This window comes from Colossoma macropomum, unplaced genomic scaffold, assembly GCF_904425465.1.
Source record: "Colossoma macropomum unplaced genomic scaffold, Colossoma_macropomum, whole genome shotgun sequence".
Taxonomy (NCBI): Eukaryota; Metazoa; Chordata; class Actinopteri; order Characiformes; family Serrasalmidae; genus Colossoma; species Colossoma macropomum.
Genome location: NW_023494784.1, coordinates 876,103 through 898,446, shown reverse-complemented (window position 1 = coordinate 898,446; position 22,344 = coordinate 876,103). Strand labels below are relative to the sequence as shown.

Sequence of the window (22,344 nt, the reverse complement as noted above, 5' to 3'; positions counted from 1 at the left end):
CACCCACAACAGACAACTCTACAAAACCCTCAAACACCCACCACAGACAACTCTACAATACCCTCAAACATCCACCACAGACAACTCTATAAAACCCCCATCACCCGCCATAGACACCTCTATAAACCCCCCATCACCCACCACAGACAACTCTACAATACCCTCAAACACCCACCACAGACAACTCTACAATACCCTCAAACACCCACCACAGACAACTCTACAAAACCCTCAAACACCCACCACAGACAACTCTACAAAACCCTCAAACACCCACCACAGACAACTCTACAAAACCCTCAAACACCCACCACAGACAACTCTACAAAACCCTCAAACACCCACCACAGACAACTCTACAATACCCTCAAACACCCACCACAGACAACTCTACAAAACCCTCAAACACCCACCACAGACAACTCTACAAAACCCTCAAACACCCACCACAGACAACTCTACAATACCCTCAAACACACACCACAGACAACTCTACAAAACCCCCCATCACCCACCATAGACACCTCTATTAAACCCTAAATCACCCACCACAGACAACTCTACAATACCCTCAAACACCCACCACAGACAACTCTACAAAACCCTCAAACACCCACAACAGACAACTCTACAATACCCTCAAACACCCACCACAGACAACTCTACAAAACCCTCAAACACCCACAACAGACAACTCTACAAAACCCTCAAACACCCACCAAAGACAACTCTACAAAACCCTCAAACACCCACCACAGACAACTCTACAAAACCCTCAAACACCCACCACAGACAACTCTACAAAACCCTCAAACACCCATCACAGACAACTTTACAAAACCCTCAATCACCCGTCAAAGACATCTCTATAAAACTGCCGATCACCCACCATAGACACCTTTATAAAACCACCAGACACCTCTATAAAACCCCCCATCACCCACCATAGACACCTCTATTAAACCCTCAATCACCCACCACAGACAAGTCTATAAAAAACCCCCAATTACCCACCACAGACAACTCTACAAAACTCTCAAACACCCACCAAAGAAAACTCTACAATACCCTCAAACACCCACCACAGACAACTCTACAAAACTCTCAAACACCCACCACAGACAACTCTACAAAACCCTCAAACACCCACCACAGACAAGTCTATAAAAACACCCAATCACCCACCACAGACAACTCTACAAAACCCTCAAACACCCACCACAGACAACTCTACAAAACCCTCAAACACCCATCACAGACAACTCTACAAAACCCTCAATCACCCGTCAAAGACATCTCTATAAAACTGCCGATCACCCACCATAGACACCTTTATAAAACCACCAGACACCTCTATAAAACCCCCCCATCACCCACCATAGACACCTCTATTAAACCCTCAATCACCCACCACAGACAAGTCTATAAAAACCCCCAATTACCCACCACAGACAACTCTACAAAACTCTCAAACACCCACCAAAGAAAACTCTACAATACCCTCAAACACCCACCACAGACAACTCTACAAAACTCTCAAACACACACCACAGACAACTCTACAATACCCTCAAACACCCATCACAGACAACTCTACAAAACCCTCAAACACCCACCACAGACAACTCTACAAAACCCTCAAACACCCATCACAGACAACTCTACAAAACCCTCAATCACCCGTCAAAGACATCTCTATAAAACCCCCCATCACCCACCATAGACACCTCTATTAAACCCTCAATCACCCACCACAGACAAGTCTATAAAAACCCCCCAATTACCCACCACAGACAACTCTACAAAACTCTCAAACACCCACCAAAGAAAACTCTACAATACCCTCAAACACCCACCACAGACAACTCTACAAAACTCTCAAACACCCACCACAGACAACTCTACAAAACCCTCAAACACCCACCACAGACAAGTCTATAAAAACACCCAATCACCCACCACAGACAACTCTACAATACCCTCAAAAACACACCACAGACAACTCTACAAAACCCCCCATCACCCACCATAGACGCCTCTATTAAACCCTAAATCACCCACCACAGACAACTCTACAATACCCTCAAACACCCACCACAGACAACTCTACAAAACCCTCAAACACCCACAACAGACAACTCTACAATACCCTCAAACACCCACCACAGACAACTCTGCAATACCCTCAAACACCCACCACAGACAACTCTACAATACCCTCAAACATCCACCACAGACAACTCTACAAAACCCTCAAACACCCACAACAGACAACTCTACAAAACCCTCAAACACCCACCACAGACAACTCTACAATACCCTCAAACATCCACCACAGACAACTCTATAAAACCCCCATCACCCGCCATAGACACCTCTATAAAACCCCCCATCACCCACCACAGACAACTCTACAATACCCTCAAACACCCACCACAGACAACTCTACAATACCCTCAAACACCCACCACAGACAACTCTACAAAACCCTCAAACACCCACCACAGACAACTCTACAAAACCCTCAAACACCCACCACAGACAACTCTACAAAACCCTCAAACACCCACCACAGACAACTCTACAAAACCCTCAAACACCCACCACAGACAACTCTACAATACCCTCAAACACCCACCACAGACAACTCTACAAAACCCTCAAACACCCACCACAGACAACTCTACAAAACCCTCAAACACCCACCACAGACAACTCTACAAAACCCTCAAACACCCACAACAGACAACTCTACAAAACCCTCAAACACCCACCACAGACAACTCTACAATACCCTCAAACACCCACCACAGACAACTCTACAAAACCCTCAAACACCCACCACAGACAACTCTACAAAACCCTCAAAGACCCACCACAGACAAGTCTACAATACCCTCAAACACCCATCACAGACAACTCTACAAAACCCTCAAACACCCACCACAGACAACTCTACAAAACCCTCAAACACCCACCACAGACAACTCTACAATACCCTCAAACACCCACCACAGACAACTCTACAATACCCTCAAAAACACACCACAGACAACTCTACAAAACCCCCCCATCACCCACCATAGACACCTCTATTAAACCCTAAATCACCCACCACAGACAACTCTACAATACCCTCAAACACCCACCACAGACAACTCTACAAAACCCTCAAACACCCACCACAGACAACTCTACAATACCCTCAAACACCCACCACAGACAACTCTGCAATACCCTCAAACACCCACCACAGACAACTCTACAATACCCTCAAACACCCACCACAGACAACTCTACAAAACCCTCAAACACCCACCACAGACAACTCTACAAAACCCTCAAACACCCACAACAGACAACTCTACAAAACCCTCAAACACCCACCACAGACAACTCTACAATACCCTCAAACACCCACCACAGACACCTCTATAAAACCCCCATCACCCGCCATAGACACCTCTATAAAACCCTCAAACACCCACAACAGACAACTCTACAAAACCCTCAAACACCCACCACAGACAACTCTGCAATACCCTCAAACACCCACCACAGACAACTCTACAATACCCTCAAACACCCACCACAGACAACTCTACAAAACCCTCAAACACCCACCACAGACAACTCTACAAAACCCTCAAACACCCACCACAGACAACTCTACAAAACCCTCAAACACCCACCACAGACAACTCTACAATACCCTCAAACACCCACCACAGACAACTCTGCAATACCCTCAAACACCCACCACAGACAACTCTACAATACCCTCAAACACCCACCACAGACAACTCTACAAAACCCTCAAACACCCACCACAGACAACTCTACAAAACCCTCAAACACCCACAACAGACAACTCTACAATACCCTCAAACACCCACCACAGACAACTCTACAAAACCCTCAAACACCCACCACAGACAACTCTACAAAACCCTCAAAGACCCACCACAGACAAGTCTACAATACCCTCAAACACCCATCACAGACAACTCTACAAAACCCTCAAACACCCACCACAGACAACTCTACAAAACCCTCAAACACCCACCACAGACAACTCTACAATACCCTCAAACACCCACCACAGACAACTCTACAATACCCTCAAAAACACACCACAGACAACTCTACAAAACCCCCCATCACCCACCATAGACACCTCTATTAAACCCTAAATCACCCACCACAGACAACTCTACAATACCCTCAAACACCCACCACAGACAACTCTACAAAACCCTCAAACACCCACCACAGACAACTCTACAATACCCTCAAACACCCACCACAGACAACTCTGCAATACCCTCAAACACCCACCACAGACAACTCTACAATACCCTCAAACACCCACCACAGACAACTCTACAAAACCCTCAAACACCCACCACAGACAACTCTACAAAACCCTCAAACACCCACAACAGACAACTCTACAAAACCCTCAAACACCCACCACAGACAACTCTACAATACCCTCAAACACCCACCACAGACACCTCTATAAAACCCCCATCACCCGCCATAGACACCTCTATAAAACCCCCCATCACCCACCACAGACAACTCTACAATACCCTCAAACACCCACCACAGACAACTCTACAATACCCTCAAACACCCACCACAGACAACTCTACAAAACCCTCAAACACACACCACAGACAACTCTACAAAACCCTCAAACACCCACCACAGACAACTCTACAAAACCCTCAAACACCCACCACAGACAACTCTACAAAACCCTCAAACACCCACAACAGACAACTCTACAATACCCTCAAACACCCACCACAGACAACTCTACAAAACCCTCAAACACCCACCACAGACAACTCTACAAAACTCTCAAACACCCACCAGACAACTCTACAAAACCCTCAAAGACCCACCACAGACAAGTCTACAATACCCTCAAACACCCACCACAGACAACTCTACAATACCCTCAAACACCCACCAAAGAAAACTCTACAATACCCTCAAACACCCACCACAGACAACTCTACAAAACCCTCAAACACACACCACAGACAACTCTACAAAACCCCCCATCACCCACCAAAGAAAACTCTACAATACCCTCAAACACCCACCACAGACAACTCTACAATACCCTCAAACACCCATCACAGACAACTCTACAAAACCCTCAAACACCCACCACAGACAACTCTACAATACCCTCAAACACCCACCACAGACAACTCTACAAAACCCTCAAACACCCACAACAGACAACTCTACAAAACCCTCAAACACCCACCACAGACAACTCTACAATACCCTCAAACACCCACCACAGACAACTCTATAAAACCCCCATCACCCGCCATAGACACCTCTATAAAACCCCCCATCACCCACCACAGACAACTCTACAATACCCTCAAACACCCACCACAGACAACTCTACAATACCCTCAAACACCCACCACAGACAACTCTACAAAACCCTCAAACACCCACCACAGACAACTCTACAAAACCCTCAAACACCCACCACAGACAACTCTACAAAACCCTCAAACACCCACAACAGACAACTCTACAAAACCCTCAAACACCCACCACAGACAACTCTACAATACCCTCAAACACCCACCACAGACAACTCTACAAAACCCTCAAACACCCACCACAGACAACTCTACAAAACCCTCAAACACCCACCACAGACAACTCTACAAAACCCTCAAAGACCCACCACAGACAAGTCTACAATACCCTCAAAGACCCACCACAGACAACTCTACAAAACCCTCAAACACCCACCACAGACAACTCTACAAAACCCTCAAACACCCACAACAGACAACTCTACAAAACCCTCAAACACCCACCACAGACAACTCTACAATACCCTCAAACACCCACCACAGACACCTCTATAAAACCCCCATCACCCACCATAGACACCTCTATAAAACCCCCCATCACCCACCACAGACAACTCTACAATACCCTCAAACACCCACCACAGACAACTCTACAATACCCTCAAACACCCACCACAGACAACTCTACAAAACCCTCAAACACCCACCACAGACAACTCTACAAAACCCTCAAACACCCACCACAGACAACTCTACAAAACCCTCAAACACCCACAACAGACAACTCTACAAAACCCTCAAACACCCACCACAGACAACTCTACAATACCCTCAAACACCCACCACAGACAACTCTACAAAACCCTCAAACACCCACAACAGACAACTCTACAAAACCCTCAAACACCCACCACAGACAAGTCTACAAAACCCTCAAACACCCACCACAGACAACTCTACAAAACCCTCAAACACCCACCACAGACAACTCTACAATACCCTCAAACACCCACCATAGACACCTCTATAAAACCTCCCCATCTCCCACCATAGACACCTCTATAAAACCCCCCATCACCCACCACAGAGAACGGCTGCAGTGACTTCTACATTCTCTTTATCTACCGGCCACTGACCAGCAACTCCCACCCAAACATTACTTAAACCCCTAATAAAACATGAGTAGCTCTCAGAAAGTACTTCATTTTACTCTAGAACCTGCTACTCTACCTCAATGCACACATAGCCACAGTTCATATCGTCATAACATACATACATATTTCCTAATTTATTTTTTTATTAAATCCACCCAGTCATTTTCATATTGGTTTATAATATCTGCTCCTGACAGAAAACCTGTTAGTGGAGCAGAGAAATACATGCAGTAAACATCTAACATTAAACCCCAGAAAGAAACACAGCAGATCAACACAAAACCAGTCTAAGTTCAGCTCTCCAGAGTCCCACCAGACACCACAATCTGAGTATTTATTTGTGAAGAATATATAAAGCATAAACAAAAAACATATTATTTTTTTTTTACAAAACGTTTGACCTCGATGAGAACAGCTCCTGTCTGTCCACAACACTGTAGCAGCGCGGAGGCGTGGACTGCTGACCAGAGCGGAGCTTCTGCTTCTCCGCTTTACTGGGGTTGGAGAAGCTCACTGATACAATTAGCGCCTGGACTGCAGGGGAACCGCACTGATACAATTAGCGCCTCCACCTGGACTGCAGGGGAACCGCACTGATACAATTAGCGCCTCCACCTGGACTGCAGGGGAACCGCACTGATACAATTAGCGCCTCCACCTGAACTGCAGGGGAACCGCACTGATACAATTAGCGCCCCCGCCTGGACTGCAGGGGAACCGTACTGATACAATTAGCGCCCCCACCTGGACTGCAGGGGAACCGCACTGATACAATTAGCGCCTCCACCTGGACTGCAGGGGAACCGTACTGATACAATTAGTGCCCCCACCTGGACTGCAGGGGAACCACACTGATAAAATTAGTGCCCCCACCTGGACTGCAGGGGGAACCGCACTGATAAAATTAGTGCCCCCACCTGGACTGCAGGGGAACCACACTGATACAATTAGCGCCCCCCACCTGGACTGCAGGGGAACCACACTGATACAATTAGCGCCCCCGCCTGGACTGCAGGGGAACCACACTGATACAATTAGCGCCCCCCACCTGGACTGCAGGGGAACCACACTGATAAAATTAGTGCCCCCCACCTGGACTGCAGGGGGAACCACACGGCTAGAATTAGCGCCCCCACTTGGACTGCAGAGGGAACCACACTGGAAACATGTGAGCAGAGCCTGGTGGATCCAGGAGGGACATGTATTTTTTTAAACAAGAAAATCTAACAAACGAGTTTTAACCTCAGAGTTTTCACCCTTAAATTAAATCAAGTCGACTCATCTTTATTTAATCAAGTAGAACCTCAGCTTCGTTCACAAAAAACGAAGAGATCAGGTTATATCTGAAATGTTTCAAGTGGTGTGTCTGTGGACCCACCATCAGTTCACTGCATTCCATAATAAAATATTATTGTTAATTTTTGCCTTTTTTCATTAACATTAATAAGAATATCTGGAGAAGGCAGGTTTGTAATTGGAAATTAGTTTGGTTCAAAATCAGTTTTATACATTCTAGCTTAACTAATCTGGAGTAGTTGTGCGGATAAACAACATTTGAACATTTTTACTGATATTTGTGACTTTCATCATCAGTTTTTCGCTGCTCTTCTGTCCATTTGATATACAAAACCTCTGATAGTAACTTTTCAAAAAAATTAAAAATGTTAAAAATGTTTTGATCTCACATACAATTAAAAACCAACCTAAAAAAGCTGAATTGTTTACTGCACATTTTACATGAATATCTAAATAAAAGACAATCATCTATGTTCACAGATGGAAATCCAGTTTATTGTCAGTTATTAACTAGACAGCTTCAAAATTCATTAATTAACCAAACTACCTAAGAATAAAAATACAATATTTGTGAAAATGACATAATACAGCATGTAATTCACAACTTAGTTCCACTTGTCATCTGAAGCCCATCTTAAAAACAGGTCTTGAAGCTAGTTGTAAGTTTTAAAACCTTAGCTATTAGTAATGCTACAACATGTGTGAATTCAATTAGCATAAAAGACAATCATTACATCACTAACAAAAATTATGAATACAACATCACAATATACAGTATGAATTTAATATACTTCCAGAACTTTTTAGTAACAAACATGAGTCCATGAGTCCACTACATTGTCCTTGTCAGATTTATTGTTGGAACTTGTCCAGCAGGTTTTCTGATCCACACACAGACAAAAATTGAATAAAAAGGAAAAAGAAAAATGAATCTTGAGAAAAAAGCAAATTTGAAATGATAAACCATGAAGAAGTCACAGCACATTTGTAATTTGCTTTTACCTTAATGAGACATAACTGTTCAAGATGTTCTGAGAAAACAGGACTAGTCCATTTTAAGAAGGTATAAGGTCAAGAAAAGACTCTGAAATTGAATTTTAGCTCAGAAGCTTTTTTGAAAATACTGGATGCCCATATCAGTAACATCACTAAGACTGAGTTATATTATTTGAGAAGCATTCAAAATAGACACATACGGTTCTACAAGATGCTGAGAAATGAGTTCATGCTTGCATATCTACTAGATTAATCTACTGTACATGTTACTGGCTGGTCATTCTGCTCTCTCTCTAAATCAGCTCAGACTAGTTCAGAGTGCAGAAGCCCACAAGCTCACCAAGTCTGGTCATATGAATGTTTGAGCTTGAGCACATTTTAGCCATCCAGATCCCTTCACTCAGTTGAGGCAGCCTCACTGCGAACGTCCAGCATCTGTTATAGGACAGTTGGTGGAATATTGTTTACTTATGCAAACTCTGGAACGACATTAAACTATAAGTAATGACACTCATTTTCTCCACTGTGGACTTGTGCTGTTATTTTCATTTAGAGTGTAGTGTTTTTTATTGTTTTGCTGATATTCCCATGTACAGCATTGAGATTTTGTTTTCCCATGTTATTATCATAGAAACATTTTACACTAATAAATAGGAACATGTCAAAGTAAAAAAAAAATGATCTCTGCAAAGTGAAAGTAAAACAAAACATACCTGATTGCATAAGAATTCACCCAATCAACATGACTCTTTTTAATCATCACTGGTGCAGCTAATTGGCATTCACAGAATTAGTTAATTGGAGGTCACCTGTGTGCAATCAAGGGGTTGCAAGCAATTGTAATATAAATACACCTGCATTTGGATGGTCCAGTGAGTCAGTATCATGGCATAACCTACACCATATCCTCATGAGCACTCCACACAACTCTGTGGCAAGAAAAGCACAAACCACCGGCATACAAGAGACTAGTAAGGGCGGCCACCGATAACATCTCAAAAAAAGTTGCAAACCTTAGTAGCTGAGATTGGAGAGACAACTACTGATGCATGGGTGCTTCACTAGTCACATAGAGTGGAAAAAACAACGTTAAATAAAACTCACCACCTCTCAGCTACAGTTTCCCAGATAGCCTGTGGAAGACTCTGAACTTGGCTGGAAGAAGGTTTGATGGTCTGAAGGCACCAAAATTGAGCTTTCAAACACTCCACCCCTAATGGGAAGCATGGTGGAGGCAGCATCATTCTGTGGGAATGTTTCTCTGCAGCAGGCCCTGGAAGGCTTGTGAGTGTAGAAAGAATGCAGCAAAATACAGTGAGATCCTGGAGTAAAATCTCCGACTGCAAGAAACTTGAGCCTTAGAAGAGGATGTGTCTTCCCACATGACAATGATGCCAAGCATGCAGCCAAAGCTACAGAGAAATGGCTTACAAACAACAATATGAATGTCCTGGAGTGCCAGAGTCAGTGTCCAGATCTCAATCCAATAGAAAACTTGTGGCATGACTTTAAAAAGGCTGTTCAGGCTCGATCCCCATGGATGTAGCTTGAGCAGAGGTATGAGAGGAAACTGCAGTGCTCATATGTGCAAATCTGATATGGAGTCTCTATTTACACACACTCAAGGCTGTGAATGCTGCTAAAGGTGCATCTACTGAACAATGACTCGATGTGGGTGAATACTTGTGCAATCAGATACTTTGTTTTTTATATTTGTAGATCACGTAAATCACTTTGAAGAAATATTTTCACTTTGATTCAATGTTCTATGATAATAAAGCTGAAAAGTTTCTTAGGTACAGAATATATATATATATATTCCAAGCCCTATATAAGTTGGCAAGGAACGACATACATTAACTGTTGGTGAACATTGACTATTAGAGCTAGGTCTTCAGTTTGGGCTGTAAATATAAAAAAAACTATACTTCTACAGTGATGCTAATTTCTGCTAGTGTCCCCACAGGATTTCTAATAGTATGTTCGTGTTAAACCTAGCTAATGCAGGTGCACAAAAGACATTCCATGTTTTATTTTAAGATTGCAACAGACATGAACATATATTTGAACTTATATGTGTTAGTTGTACAGTGACTGTTTTAGTGATAAGTCCTGGCAGACCTGCTGCCGCGGTTTTCCTAACTACCCTGTTTTCCTAACTGCTGTTTTCCTAACTGCAGCAGCAAGACTCATCTTCAATCTCCCAAAGTTCAGCCACGTCACCCCACTGCTGCGCTCCCTTCACTGGCTTCCTGTAGCTGCACGCATCAGATTTAAAAACCTTATGCTTGCCTACAAAGCCAAAAATGGACCAGCCCCTCCCTACTTGATGGCAATGGTCAAATCTCGAACTGTACCACGAGCCCTTCGAGCTTCCAGCACAGCTCGACTTGACCCGCCATCCTTCAAGGCGCGTGGAAGGCAAGCATCTAGACTGTTCTCTGTGCTGGCACCCAGGTGGTGGAACGAACTCCCACTGGCTGTCCGTACAGCAGAGTCTCTCGCTGTCTTCAAACGCAGACTGAAGACACATCTGTTTATACAGCACTTAAATGAGCACTGAATTAAGTATTGGTTGTAATGTATTGTACAGCACTTATGTATTGTATTGTATTGCACTGCTCTGTGTTTAACTCTGTCCCTTTTTCTCTAGGTGTCAATGACCTTCTGATTCTAGCAGTATCTGAGCTTAGGACTGGCTTTCTCTCTAACCTATTGATAACTAGCGAAGATACTTTCTCTGGATAGACAAAGCACTTTTTGTAAGTCGCTCTGGATAAGAGCGTCTGCTAAATGATGTAAATGTAAATGTAACTACCCGAAACACTGCTTAGACAACCGCTCATGTTCAGTCAGTGAAGTATCCGGAACTTCTAGAAGGCCTTTTATTCCTCTCACTGATGTTGGCAGTCTAGTCACACCCCTGCCCTGTAGAACAGCACATAGCTTTTGTTGTATACTGGATACATTACTGCATACTACAGATGAAGAGTATGCAGTATACAGTATATACTGGAGCAGTATGCAGTATAGAGTACATCAGTGGTCACCAATCCTCTCCCTAAAAAACTACTTTACTGCAGAGTTCATTTCCAACCTGCATCTAGCATACTCTCTTCCCCTTTCTCTAAAGCTAATCCAGCTAATCAAAGGCATTTAAAGATGCTAATGAGGTGGAGAAGGTGTGGCATATTGTAGCTGCAACTACACTTCACAGGAAGGTCGATCTGCATGACCAGGGTTGGTGACCACTGCGGTACACAGTATGCTATTTTGGACAAAGCCAATGAAACAAAAGTATTACTACAATACTTGCAGTATTCAATTACAACAATCATGATAACTCTATTATTAAATAATTGCAGGCATGTTTTTTTAGTTCCCAGAAATGATTAGGCCTTCTCTGAAGGCTTAGAAGGCTCTGAGGGTTCCCCTCTAATGTGAACCTAGAAATCTTGATTTTTGAGTTACAGGTCATCAGTTTCCTCCTCCTTCTTAATGCACTTGTGTGCTTTAAAAGAATTGGGATGCCTGAAGCTCTTTCCACACACTGAGCAGTGATACGGTTTCTCTCCGGTGTGAATAAGTTGATGCTGCTGGAGATGACTTCTTTGATTGAAACCCTTTCCGCAGTCTGGACAGTCGTACGGTTTCTCTCCTGTGTGAGTACGCCGGTGCAGTCGCAGGTGACTGTGTTGATTAAAGCTCTTGCCGCACTGTGAGCAGTAATACGGCCTCTCTCCGGTGTGAAGACGCTGATGAGTTTCAAAATGACTCTTCAGAGTAAAACTCTTTCCACATTCTGGACAAAGATACGGCTTCTCTCCAGTGTGGATGCGTTGGTGCTGCTGGAGATGACTTAGTTGATTAAAACTCTTTCCACATACCGAGCAGTGATACGGTTTCTCTCCAGTGTGAATGAGCTGGTGTCTGTGGAGATGAGACTGGGCAGTAAAACTCTTCCCACACTCTGAGCAGAGATACGGCTTCTCTCCGGTGTGAATGCGCTGGTGCAGATCGAGGGTACTCTGTCGAGTAAAACTCTTATCACACTCTGAGCAGTGATACAGTTTCACTCCTGTGTGAATGTGCTGATGTCTCTGGAGATGACTGTGGACATGAAAGCTCTTCCCACACTCTAGGCACTGATAGGGTTTCTCTCCTGTGTGGATGCGCCGATGTACCTGAAGACTACTCTGTACATTAAAACTCCTCCCACAGTCCGGGCACTGGAATGGTTTCTCTCCTGTGTGAACACGCTGATGGGTTTGGAGGCCACATCTGTCTCTAAAGCTCTTCCCACAGTCCAGGCAGTGGTGGGTTTTCTCCTTGCTTGCATTTTTCTGCGTTTGTCTGTAAAATATGTTCGCATAGAGAATATCAGAGGACTCAGCACTGGAGTTACTTTTGGAGGTCATGTTTCTCCTGATGTACTCCTCGTGATATGATCTCCTAATGTGTTTGTGGAGGTAAATTTAAAGTATGTAGGAAAGTGGACAATAGAAGCAGGAGATGTTGTTCATTTCTGGAAGAGAAACAGATGAATAAAAATGATAAAGACAATGTAGAAATGCAACAAAAGCATTAGAAGTGTTGCAGATACGCCTAATGTTAATGTAATGCAATAATTTTGCAAGAACAAAAAAGTTCTTGTTTGGTCACATTCTGGCCTCACACCAAATTTGAGGAAATTTGAGAAAAAGACTGAGGTGAAATTCTTTGAGCATAAATGGGTTAGGTGCCAGGTATAAACAATTATCCATCTCACTGTTCACATATGACAAGATGACTCAAGATGGATGTTAATACCAGGTATAAAAGGGACTTCAGCTCTTCAAGCCATTTTTTAAGAAGCCACTCCTTGATCCTTCTGATTGGGAATTGACCCCTTCTTTTGTCCACATACTTCATTTGGCCATTAGTGATGGATTTAAGGCTACCAGCATGAATAAGCTAACCAGTGCCTGTGGTTGACTAGTGGGGCATTTTCATCACAGCACCATAACCTCAACTGCTCTCAAACAGAAGAAACTACAGCTGATGAAATTCTGCCGGTCCTCTGTTCTCTAAAGGTATCATTTCTTGCCCCCCCATCAATATCTACTGCTTCTTAGCATAAAACTTAGACTTTCATATTTTTTTATTAAAAATACATTTCATTACTTCATTATGCAGAAACTGTGTAGTGAGTACTATGTGATCTACAGACGGGAAGGAAAAAAGGAAAAAATCTGACTAAGAGAGAAACATAACGAGTGCCGATGCCTCCAGCCAACTGTATGATCCAATTAAGCAATTACTACTACTAATCCTACTATGCTCTGTGGCAGGTAAAAAAACTGACTTTGATTTTGCATCAAGATGATCAAGAAAAAAATGACTTTGAAAGAGGATTCTTTATTGGGTCAGGGATGGAGAGAACAGGAACAGAGACTTAAGTGAGCTCTGCATTTAAATCTGTGGGAAAGACATCAGTAAACAGGGCTGGAAACTGGTGAAAGTGCATATTCAGTGAGCGTGATGCTCGTGCATTAATGTGATATTTATTAGCAGATGTTCCTCAGCTGACTGAAAATGTCGATGCAGAACGTGATCAGGCTGTCAGAAAGACGTCTACAACTACACAGAGAGTAATATTATAGTGGAGCTGCACTGCAGAAACCTCTCTGACCATTTGAGAAGTCGATGGTGTAAAAACCATCAGCACTGGTCTACAGAGACATGGAGAACAGTGATCTGGTCAGGTGAGTCACCATGTTCTCCACAAGTGAAAGAGTGCAGCGTGCACCAAGAGAAGGGTACCGGTCTGAATGCTGGACCCCTGCAGTGAGTGGGTCCGATAGCTCTGTTCTGCTGTGGGGCATTTTGCTGACATGGTTTGGGTCCACTTACATTCACACTTATGGCACTTCTAGCCTTCAGAGGGGAGGGGTCACAGAAAATCAGTTATTCTGAATGATCACCTTTATCTTTCTATTCTGATATGAGTGGTCTCCCCTAGGATGATAGTGTCACCTTCCACAGGGCATGAGGGGTCACTTAATAGTTTGATAATACGGGTCATACGATAAACTCAGCCAATGTTCTGATCTGATTCATGATATTGGGTCCCTGATTTGTTATTCCCACAATACTTTGGGCAACATCTGAACAAAAGACACGGTTAGAAAAGACTGTCTGTAAAGACCTGGATCAAATCATTAGTAAATTCCTTTCCTTACATAAAACCGTGGCACTTTACTCCAAAAAAGCATACAAGCTGAACATAGGTGAAAACGATCAATGCATGTTTAACTGTGGTCTCAAAGCTGTTCCTGGAGAACGTCCTTCCTGCAGAGCCTAGTTCCAACCATTACTTGCCACTCCTGCTCCGGCTACTCAACCTCTTCTCCAGTTTTTTCATGGCTTCATACAATACTAGTGTTCATAATGTAAGGGCAGCTCTTTTTAGCAATATGATTGTGGTTAACAAACACAACAAGTCTCTGTTTCCAGTATTTACTGCAAACAACTCTTAATTTTTTAATACCAATAATATCAGAGATAATATTGTATGTCCTTGCCCTTTTGCAGGCACATATCCAGAGTTTACACCTAATTCAATGGAGAAAGCAGTAAAATTGGAAAGTGCTTATGCCCATCTTCTAGTCCCTTGGTGTGATCTCCACTAACATCTGAAAAGAACTGTTGGAATCTAGTGCCCCCTACCTGCAAGCCATTGTAAATGAATCTCATTTTAGGATGTGTGTCTAGGTGTTGTTTTTGAAGCTGGTCTTTTCTTAACACACCACGTCGTGGATTGTTCATTTGAGAAACACTGCTAAAGTGAGAAGAGGTCTGTCTTTTAAAGATACTGAAAAAAATCTTCATGCTTTTATGTCATCCACCTGGATTACTGCAATGCGCTGAGAGACCAGGCTCTCATTGGAACAGAACTCAAAAGCACATCACTCCTTTCTTAGCTTCTCTTCACCTTCACTTATCAGCTGATGCTTTAGTGGTGGGTGATATGGCAAAGTACAATATCATGATATTTCAAGATATTTTCAGGATACACAACATGTAATGATATTTATTTTTCTGACAACTAATAAGGTGGAGCATACAAAAAACCCCAGTAGTGGCACTTAGTAGTAAAAAATACTATCAAAAACTAGGAGTACAATAATTTTTATTTAACATTTCACATACTGCACTGCACTAAATCCAAATCAAACATGACTAATCATGCTCTTATTGTAATGGCACATACAGTTGGTCAGTAATCTAGAAGTACTAATGATATCCAAAATATAATCACGAATTATCACAATGACGATAAATATTGTCATATTGCCCAGCCCTACTATGCTTGATGACGCCTCTACAGGATTCAACGTTAATGACTGCCAGAATGCCCAGGACAAATAACATATTTATTTGGTACAGCGCCATTGAAGATCACATGCCCAGTTGAGCATGCTGACCAATGGATTCAACTAATGGGTACTTTTTAGGGATGTGCATTCAGAGTAATCTGACATCCAAGTATCCGTAAGAGTTAATGGACAGACATCTGGTCAGAAAAAAATGAACAATAAAAAGGGGGATTCGTATTGACTAAATAATGGAGGCTGCCTCTTCAGAGGACCCAATGAGCTAATGCTAACTGGTACAGCGTAAGATGCTGAAATAGACTCTACACAGTCTTTTCTCCTCAGTGGACGACGTGTCAACATGTTTCTTTCAGAGAAATATACATTCACTGTCTCGGAACTGAGCTAACATCACCTGGAGTAGTTAATGAAAAAGCTATGCTGGGGAAAATGCCTTCTCAGTCACGTTCTTTACTGCACTCATGTTCAGGCACTCATGCTAAAGTCAATGATCTCAAATTACTATTATATTAATAAAGAATGTTGTTTAACCTAAAATAAGGGGCTCATATCTGAGAATGAAAAAGGGTGGTGTCTAGGAGGGATACAGAAACACCTTAACACTGAAGTCTTATCTGTTTAGCCACCATGACAACTTCGTTTAGGACTGAACTCAGATGGTGGAAGATCAGTTTCTTATAGAGCTCTTAAGCTCTGGAACAGCATTCCAGAGAATATCAGGAATATATCAGTTTTAAATACAGATTAATAACTTGTTTAGGCTGTACCTGACATTCCTGCATTCCTGTGTGTTTATACTTATTTCTGCTTGGGAAGCAATGAAGTACAATGTTTCTACTACCAGGTCATCAGATTCCTAAACATTTGACCCCTCAATCATCCACAATTCATAAAGCCGTCAATCACTCACCAAAGACAATGACCACCAGCTGTGACTCCTTTAAATCTACCAGCCATTGACCAACAACTCCCACCAAACATCACCAGCTCTCAGAAAGTACTCAGAAAGTTCATACTCCATTAATAAATTAGTGCTCTAATTTCTATTACAGATGAAATAACTCTGAAAGGTAAACATAAAGCTTGTTCAGTACTGATGACTTGGCAAGTTATTTTAATGTTTTGTGTCAGATTTACAGTTGTTCACGTCTCATAGGAATCAGCTAAACCAATGAAGACAAACTAACTGACGTTTCCCTGTGTTTAAATGTTTTTATCGTTTTAATATCCTTCCTAAGACTGTTGCTTCAGTCTTTAAAAGAAAAGAACAGACACTGTAAAACTGCAGGAGGAGGGTGGCTGTGTTCAGCCTGTAGATAACAGTACCTAAGTATGACATGACTCTAAAGCATAGTATCACATCCATTGCTAAGTAATTGTTGTTATCTTCTGGATTTATAATCAAATGTTTTGTTTAAAATAGTGGTAAAAAAGCCTCCAACTCTGAAAATGGTCACGAATCCACAAGAATGTTCTAGAATTCTGTTGGGATCTAAGGTTGGCTTTACATGGTGAAACTCTGATGCAACTACTTGCATGTTGTGAGTTGCCTGCAACATAATTTTGATGCAGCTTGATAGATACAGAAAGCAATTCAAAAACAGTTGCATGCAACACATTCAGTTACTCCATTAGCAACTCATACTTTAAAGTAATCAGTGAAGTTATTTACATATTTGCAGCATTTTTAATATCTTATTTTTTCCAGCTGTCATTGCCATCTGTGTTTTGTTTATCTACTGAGGATTCTTTGCTAGAATTTTGTGTTTTAATCTGTTGTGCAAATTTTAAGACTTAGAAAATTAATGTTTCACTCATCTTGTCATAGAGGCACAAGTTCTTTGAGGAATATCTCAGTCTCCGCTTCTGTAAACGTTTTGTTTTGATCCCAAATGAATCTGATCTGTGTAAAATTAAGGGGTGTCAAAAGAGGAAAAAGAAATCTAGGTATGTATATCACAATAAAAGCAGCTAAAGGATAAAAGCTACACAACCAGCTGTTTAAACAGCTGTTAGCATTAGCTGGCTAGTTAACACAAAAATGAAACTCATTTTAGTCTGTTTAGAAAACAGACAAAATAAAAATGCTTTTCAACTACCTAATAAACCGTCTTCAGTTTTTTTTACTTCTCCACTGATCTGGTGAATTCACTTGTTTGAAAGTACATGGTTTGACATGATCATGTGATGCATTATTGGTGCTTTGATTGGCTGTTACATGAAACTTTTTCCATGCCACTTGTGCACTTGCAACTGTTGCGGCTGAGTATCAAGGGAGTTGCAGGACGCTTTACATTATGCAACTCAAGTTCTATTCACTTTCATGTAGGTTTCAAGCAACTAAAGTTGAAGGAAGGTTTGACCGTGTAAAGCCAGCCTTAAGCTTGCACAAAAACAAGCTTCAGAACACTAAATAAAGAAACAAATACCAACATAACAATCTAATACCCAAATATTCTAATTATTAAGGCTGGACCTGCAGCTCACAAAGGCCAAAATTCAAAGATATATTATGAACGTGACCACAGGCTGGATGTTTTGGCCAAGAAGACCAACACATATACTGAAAGCTGTTGTGGTTGTGTTGTTATGTACACATAACATGGATGTTTGTTTGCTTTTGGTTGGTCAAACTCATCCACAGACAGCTCACAAACTCCGTCATTTCCCATTCAAAACTCATTGAAAAGACATTGTGGGTAACATCGTCTATAATTAAAGTTGCAAATTAAAATTGCACTTGTGATTTTGACATAAAAATGATTAATCTTTCAGTTCTGTTCCAAAACAATAATTATGCTAGTTTATCACTAATTAATATGAGCACTCAAAGAAGGTGGTCCCGCAAGGGGTCTTTAGTAAAGACAATGGTTCTATATAGAACCATGAACATTCAAAGAACTTTTGCATGCTTAAATGTTTTTTTTGCATGGTGAACTTATAGAACCATATACAACACATATACAACACATTCTCCATCAATCTGAAGAACAAGTTCACCATGCAGAGAACACTATTTAAGCATGCAAAAGGTTCGTTGAGTGTTCATGGTTCTATATAGAACCACTGTCTTTACTAAAGAACCCTTGAAAAACCACCTTTTTGGAGTGTATTTCATTCACATCATCCATTACAATCATCCTTCAGCCTGTCTCACATTAACCATAACAGATTTAGTAATAATGTCTGCGTTAGTAAATAAAACATCATTATTAATGTTGGGTTTATGTTCTTAATGACAATATTCAGAGAGCTGTAGTTCTGTTTTACTCAGGTTGAAGGGCCCCTAGACAGATAATAAACGAGGTGAAACTGAATCGCGTTCTTTTTAATGAAAATCAACAGAAGCCCATCGTGCTAATAAAGCCTTTTTGCACTGTTGGACGCTTGACAGGCTTTTGTAACCTTCCTGAAAGAGAATCTGCCTGTAAACAGTATCGAATTGGCCGTTCCACCTTAAAAGCAGCTACTACAAAGTAACTGCTGCACCATTTAAGGTGGAACGAAAAATTCGAACAACAGGCTAACTTCAGCCTCGCCATGATGCAGCATCTACACAGACCAGACCTTCAACGAGACTCCACGATAAATCCGAATAATGTTTTCGAGTATTTATCGTATAAATCAAGTATAAACATAACTAACAGCCGGTATCTCTACCAAACCTTACATCCATTATGTTTCCAAGCTCTGATAATGTATCAGTAAGTCCTCCTGTTCAGTGAAGTCTGGATTAAAGCTGCTCCTGAGCTGGTCTCCATATTTTCACCCTGCTGTTCAGAAAGTGAACATCTCTCCCAGCGTTAGTGAGCTGGTGCAGTAAAAGCCAATGTAGAGCTGTTAAACTGAGTTGTACCTCGATGAGAGCAGCTCCTGTTCGGCTCCTCCAGCAACACTGTAGCAGCGCGGAGGCGTGGACTGAGTTCACTGTAGTTCCTCCACAGAGCAGTAGCGCCCCCTACCGGAACGCCTGTCCATTCACTTCTATAGTAAAACAGTGGGTGACGCAGCAGAGCTTCTTTTTATTACCGTTATTTACAGTGCAAACAAGTGAGAGAGTCTGAAGGTAGTTGTTAATGTCACGTGTTCTAATACAGAGCAGCGTATTACTCATTGAAATGTACTGAATTCTCTTACTCACTCTTTTTGTGGTCACTTAAATGGTGAGAAAGTTGAGATATTGGCCCATTTTATCCCTTCCTGAGAGATGATCAAACTGAGATTGTGAATGTTGTTTTCAGGAATGTAATGTAAGACTAAAACAGTATAACGAGAAAATGGCTCTCTCACGAAAACTACAAGGAGCAGGAATCTAAAATGCACTTTCCATGAATATGAATATGTTCCATTACCTTTTAAACGTGATAACATAACTTTTGATGTTGTTTTTTTATTTCTGTGAAAAGTGAAGGAATTTGTACTTTAACTTAAAATAAATTAAATTCACATTTAAATGACCACAAAACACATAAAATGTCTATATGCACCTTTAATACGGTGATCTTGGGTTGGCCCACCTCACTGGCACCGAACTTCTCTATGAAATATACTCATTAAAATCTAACAGCATAATTACAGTGTCATCTAATTCATTTCCGAGCAATTTAATGTAAAAACATATTTTCCCTAATAATTTATTTAACAAAAAAGTCATTTTAGCCAGTGTCCCACATTTTATGTATGACCCTGTTACCCAAACCTGTAACCTGTTCCCCCTCATAAAAAACGGAAAACATTCTGTTTATGCTGACATAAATAGGAAGTTGCGTTGTCTTGTTGTTTTCTGCTGAATGACCATCAGACAGTTGGTGGTGGGTGATGATTTTAATGAAGCCCCAGATCTGTTGCTTCACTAGATTTCCACCCAGAAGAGTTTCCTCTTCTATCAAAATAAATGTGGTTCATGCAAATAGAATCTTAAACTCTGATATTTCTATGTACTCATGGTTTAAGTCAGACCTCTCTCAGAAATCCCATATCAACTTGTGGCTTGTCTCAGACTGTTAATACCTTATTTCATTTCTGTTGGCAGCTCTCCAACACGCCAATTTATGATGTTACAGTAGAGCCGCCAGTTTAACTTCTCCCCCACTCAGCCTGTCAGGTGGATAATCACACGTTCTTCATCTTGAACTTTTCTTTTTTGGTATTACCACATCTAATTCAGCCTTTTCAGGGTTACTACTGTCACTTATCGCACCAAAAAACCTGCCTCCTGAGGTACGAATGGCTAGGAGTGCATAAGAGCAGTCTGTTTACTGGACAGTTGAGAGGTCATTCACATCGCCATAGCAGCAGCATCTAAAACAGTTCCCACCCCAAAATTGAACTCATCTTTCTTTTAATCAATTAGAATAAGAGTCTGTTTCATAAACACCCAGTTAAACACTGAACACTGTACTGCACTTTTTACACCACATACATATCAAACTAAGAAACAAACGAGACTGAATGATTTACATTTATCTTCAGGAATGTTTCTTCATTCTCAACTTACAAAAAGGAGATCAGCTAATCAGTGTTTGGCGTGAAATACTGAAATGTTAAAGATATGTTGCAACACGTGCAACATTTATAAAGGAAATAATTATTTTGATGTATTTATTATTTTGCTGAACATGCTCACGTATTGTATTTACATTATTACGTTTTTGTGTTTGTGGATCTCAATACTGTAATATTTTTTCAATCATGTAATAATCTAAAGTGTAATAAAATTCTACATTAATATCAGTTTTATCAAAAACATCTCAGTGACTTCTTGAAAAAAGAGGCTTAAAGAACAGAAAAGGTTCAGACAGCATTAAAATGCAATATTTATTAATTTCACAAATGAAACAGATTAACAAGATTCAACATCAACCATCTCCACTATGAATCAAAGCAAACCAAAAAGCCAAAATAAATAAAAATAAAAAACAGTATGTTTATATATAAATAATGCTATTATTATTGAACTGTCTTTGGAGATGGTTGATGATGGGTCTTGCTGGTACTCATGACTCACCTCAGTGATATCATAAGCGGTTCCTGTAATCAGTAGCACTATTTAGCAGGCTGGTGGCGAGAATGCTCCGAATGCACACTTCTGTGCTCATAATCTGAGTTTAATAAATATTCTGAGAATTATGCGAATGCTGGCCAAACTGCAACAAAAAATCT

The 22,344-nt window shown here is 41.4% G+C and overlaps 1 protein-coding gene across 1 annotated transcript; it reads right to left on the bottom strand.

The window, feature by feature from the left end:
* Window positions 1-8,283: 8,283 nt before the first annotated feature.
* On the bottom strand, window positions 8,284-20,064 carry LOC118811165 (zinc finger protein 239-like). Its single transcript, XM_036575341.1, has 2 exons — window positions 19,853-20,064; window positions 8,284-13,331 (listed from the first exon to the last, which is right to left on the bottom strand). The coding sequence occupies exon 2, from the start codon at window positions 13,222-13,224 to the stop codon at window positions 12,274-12,276; it is 951 nt and encodes a 316-aa protein (XP_036431234.1). The 5' UTR covers window positions 13,225-13,331; window positions 19,853-20,064; the 3' UTR covers window positions 8,284-12,273.
* Between the last annotated feature and the right edge of the window lie 2,280 nt (window positions 20,065-22,344).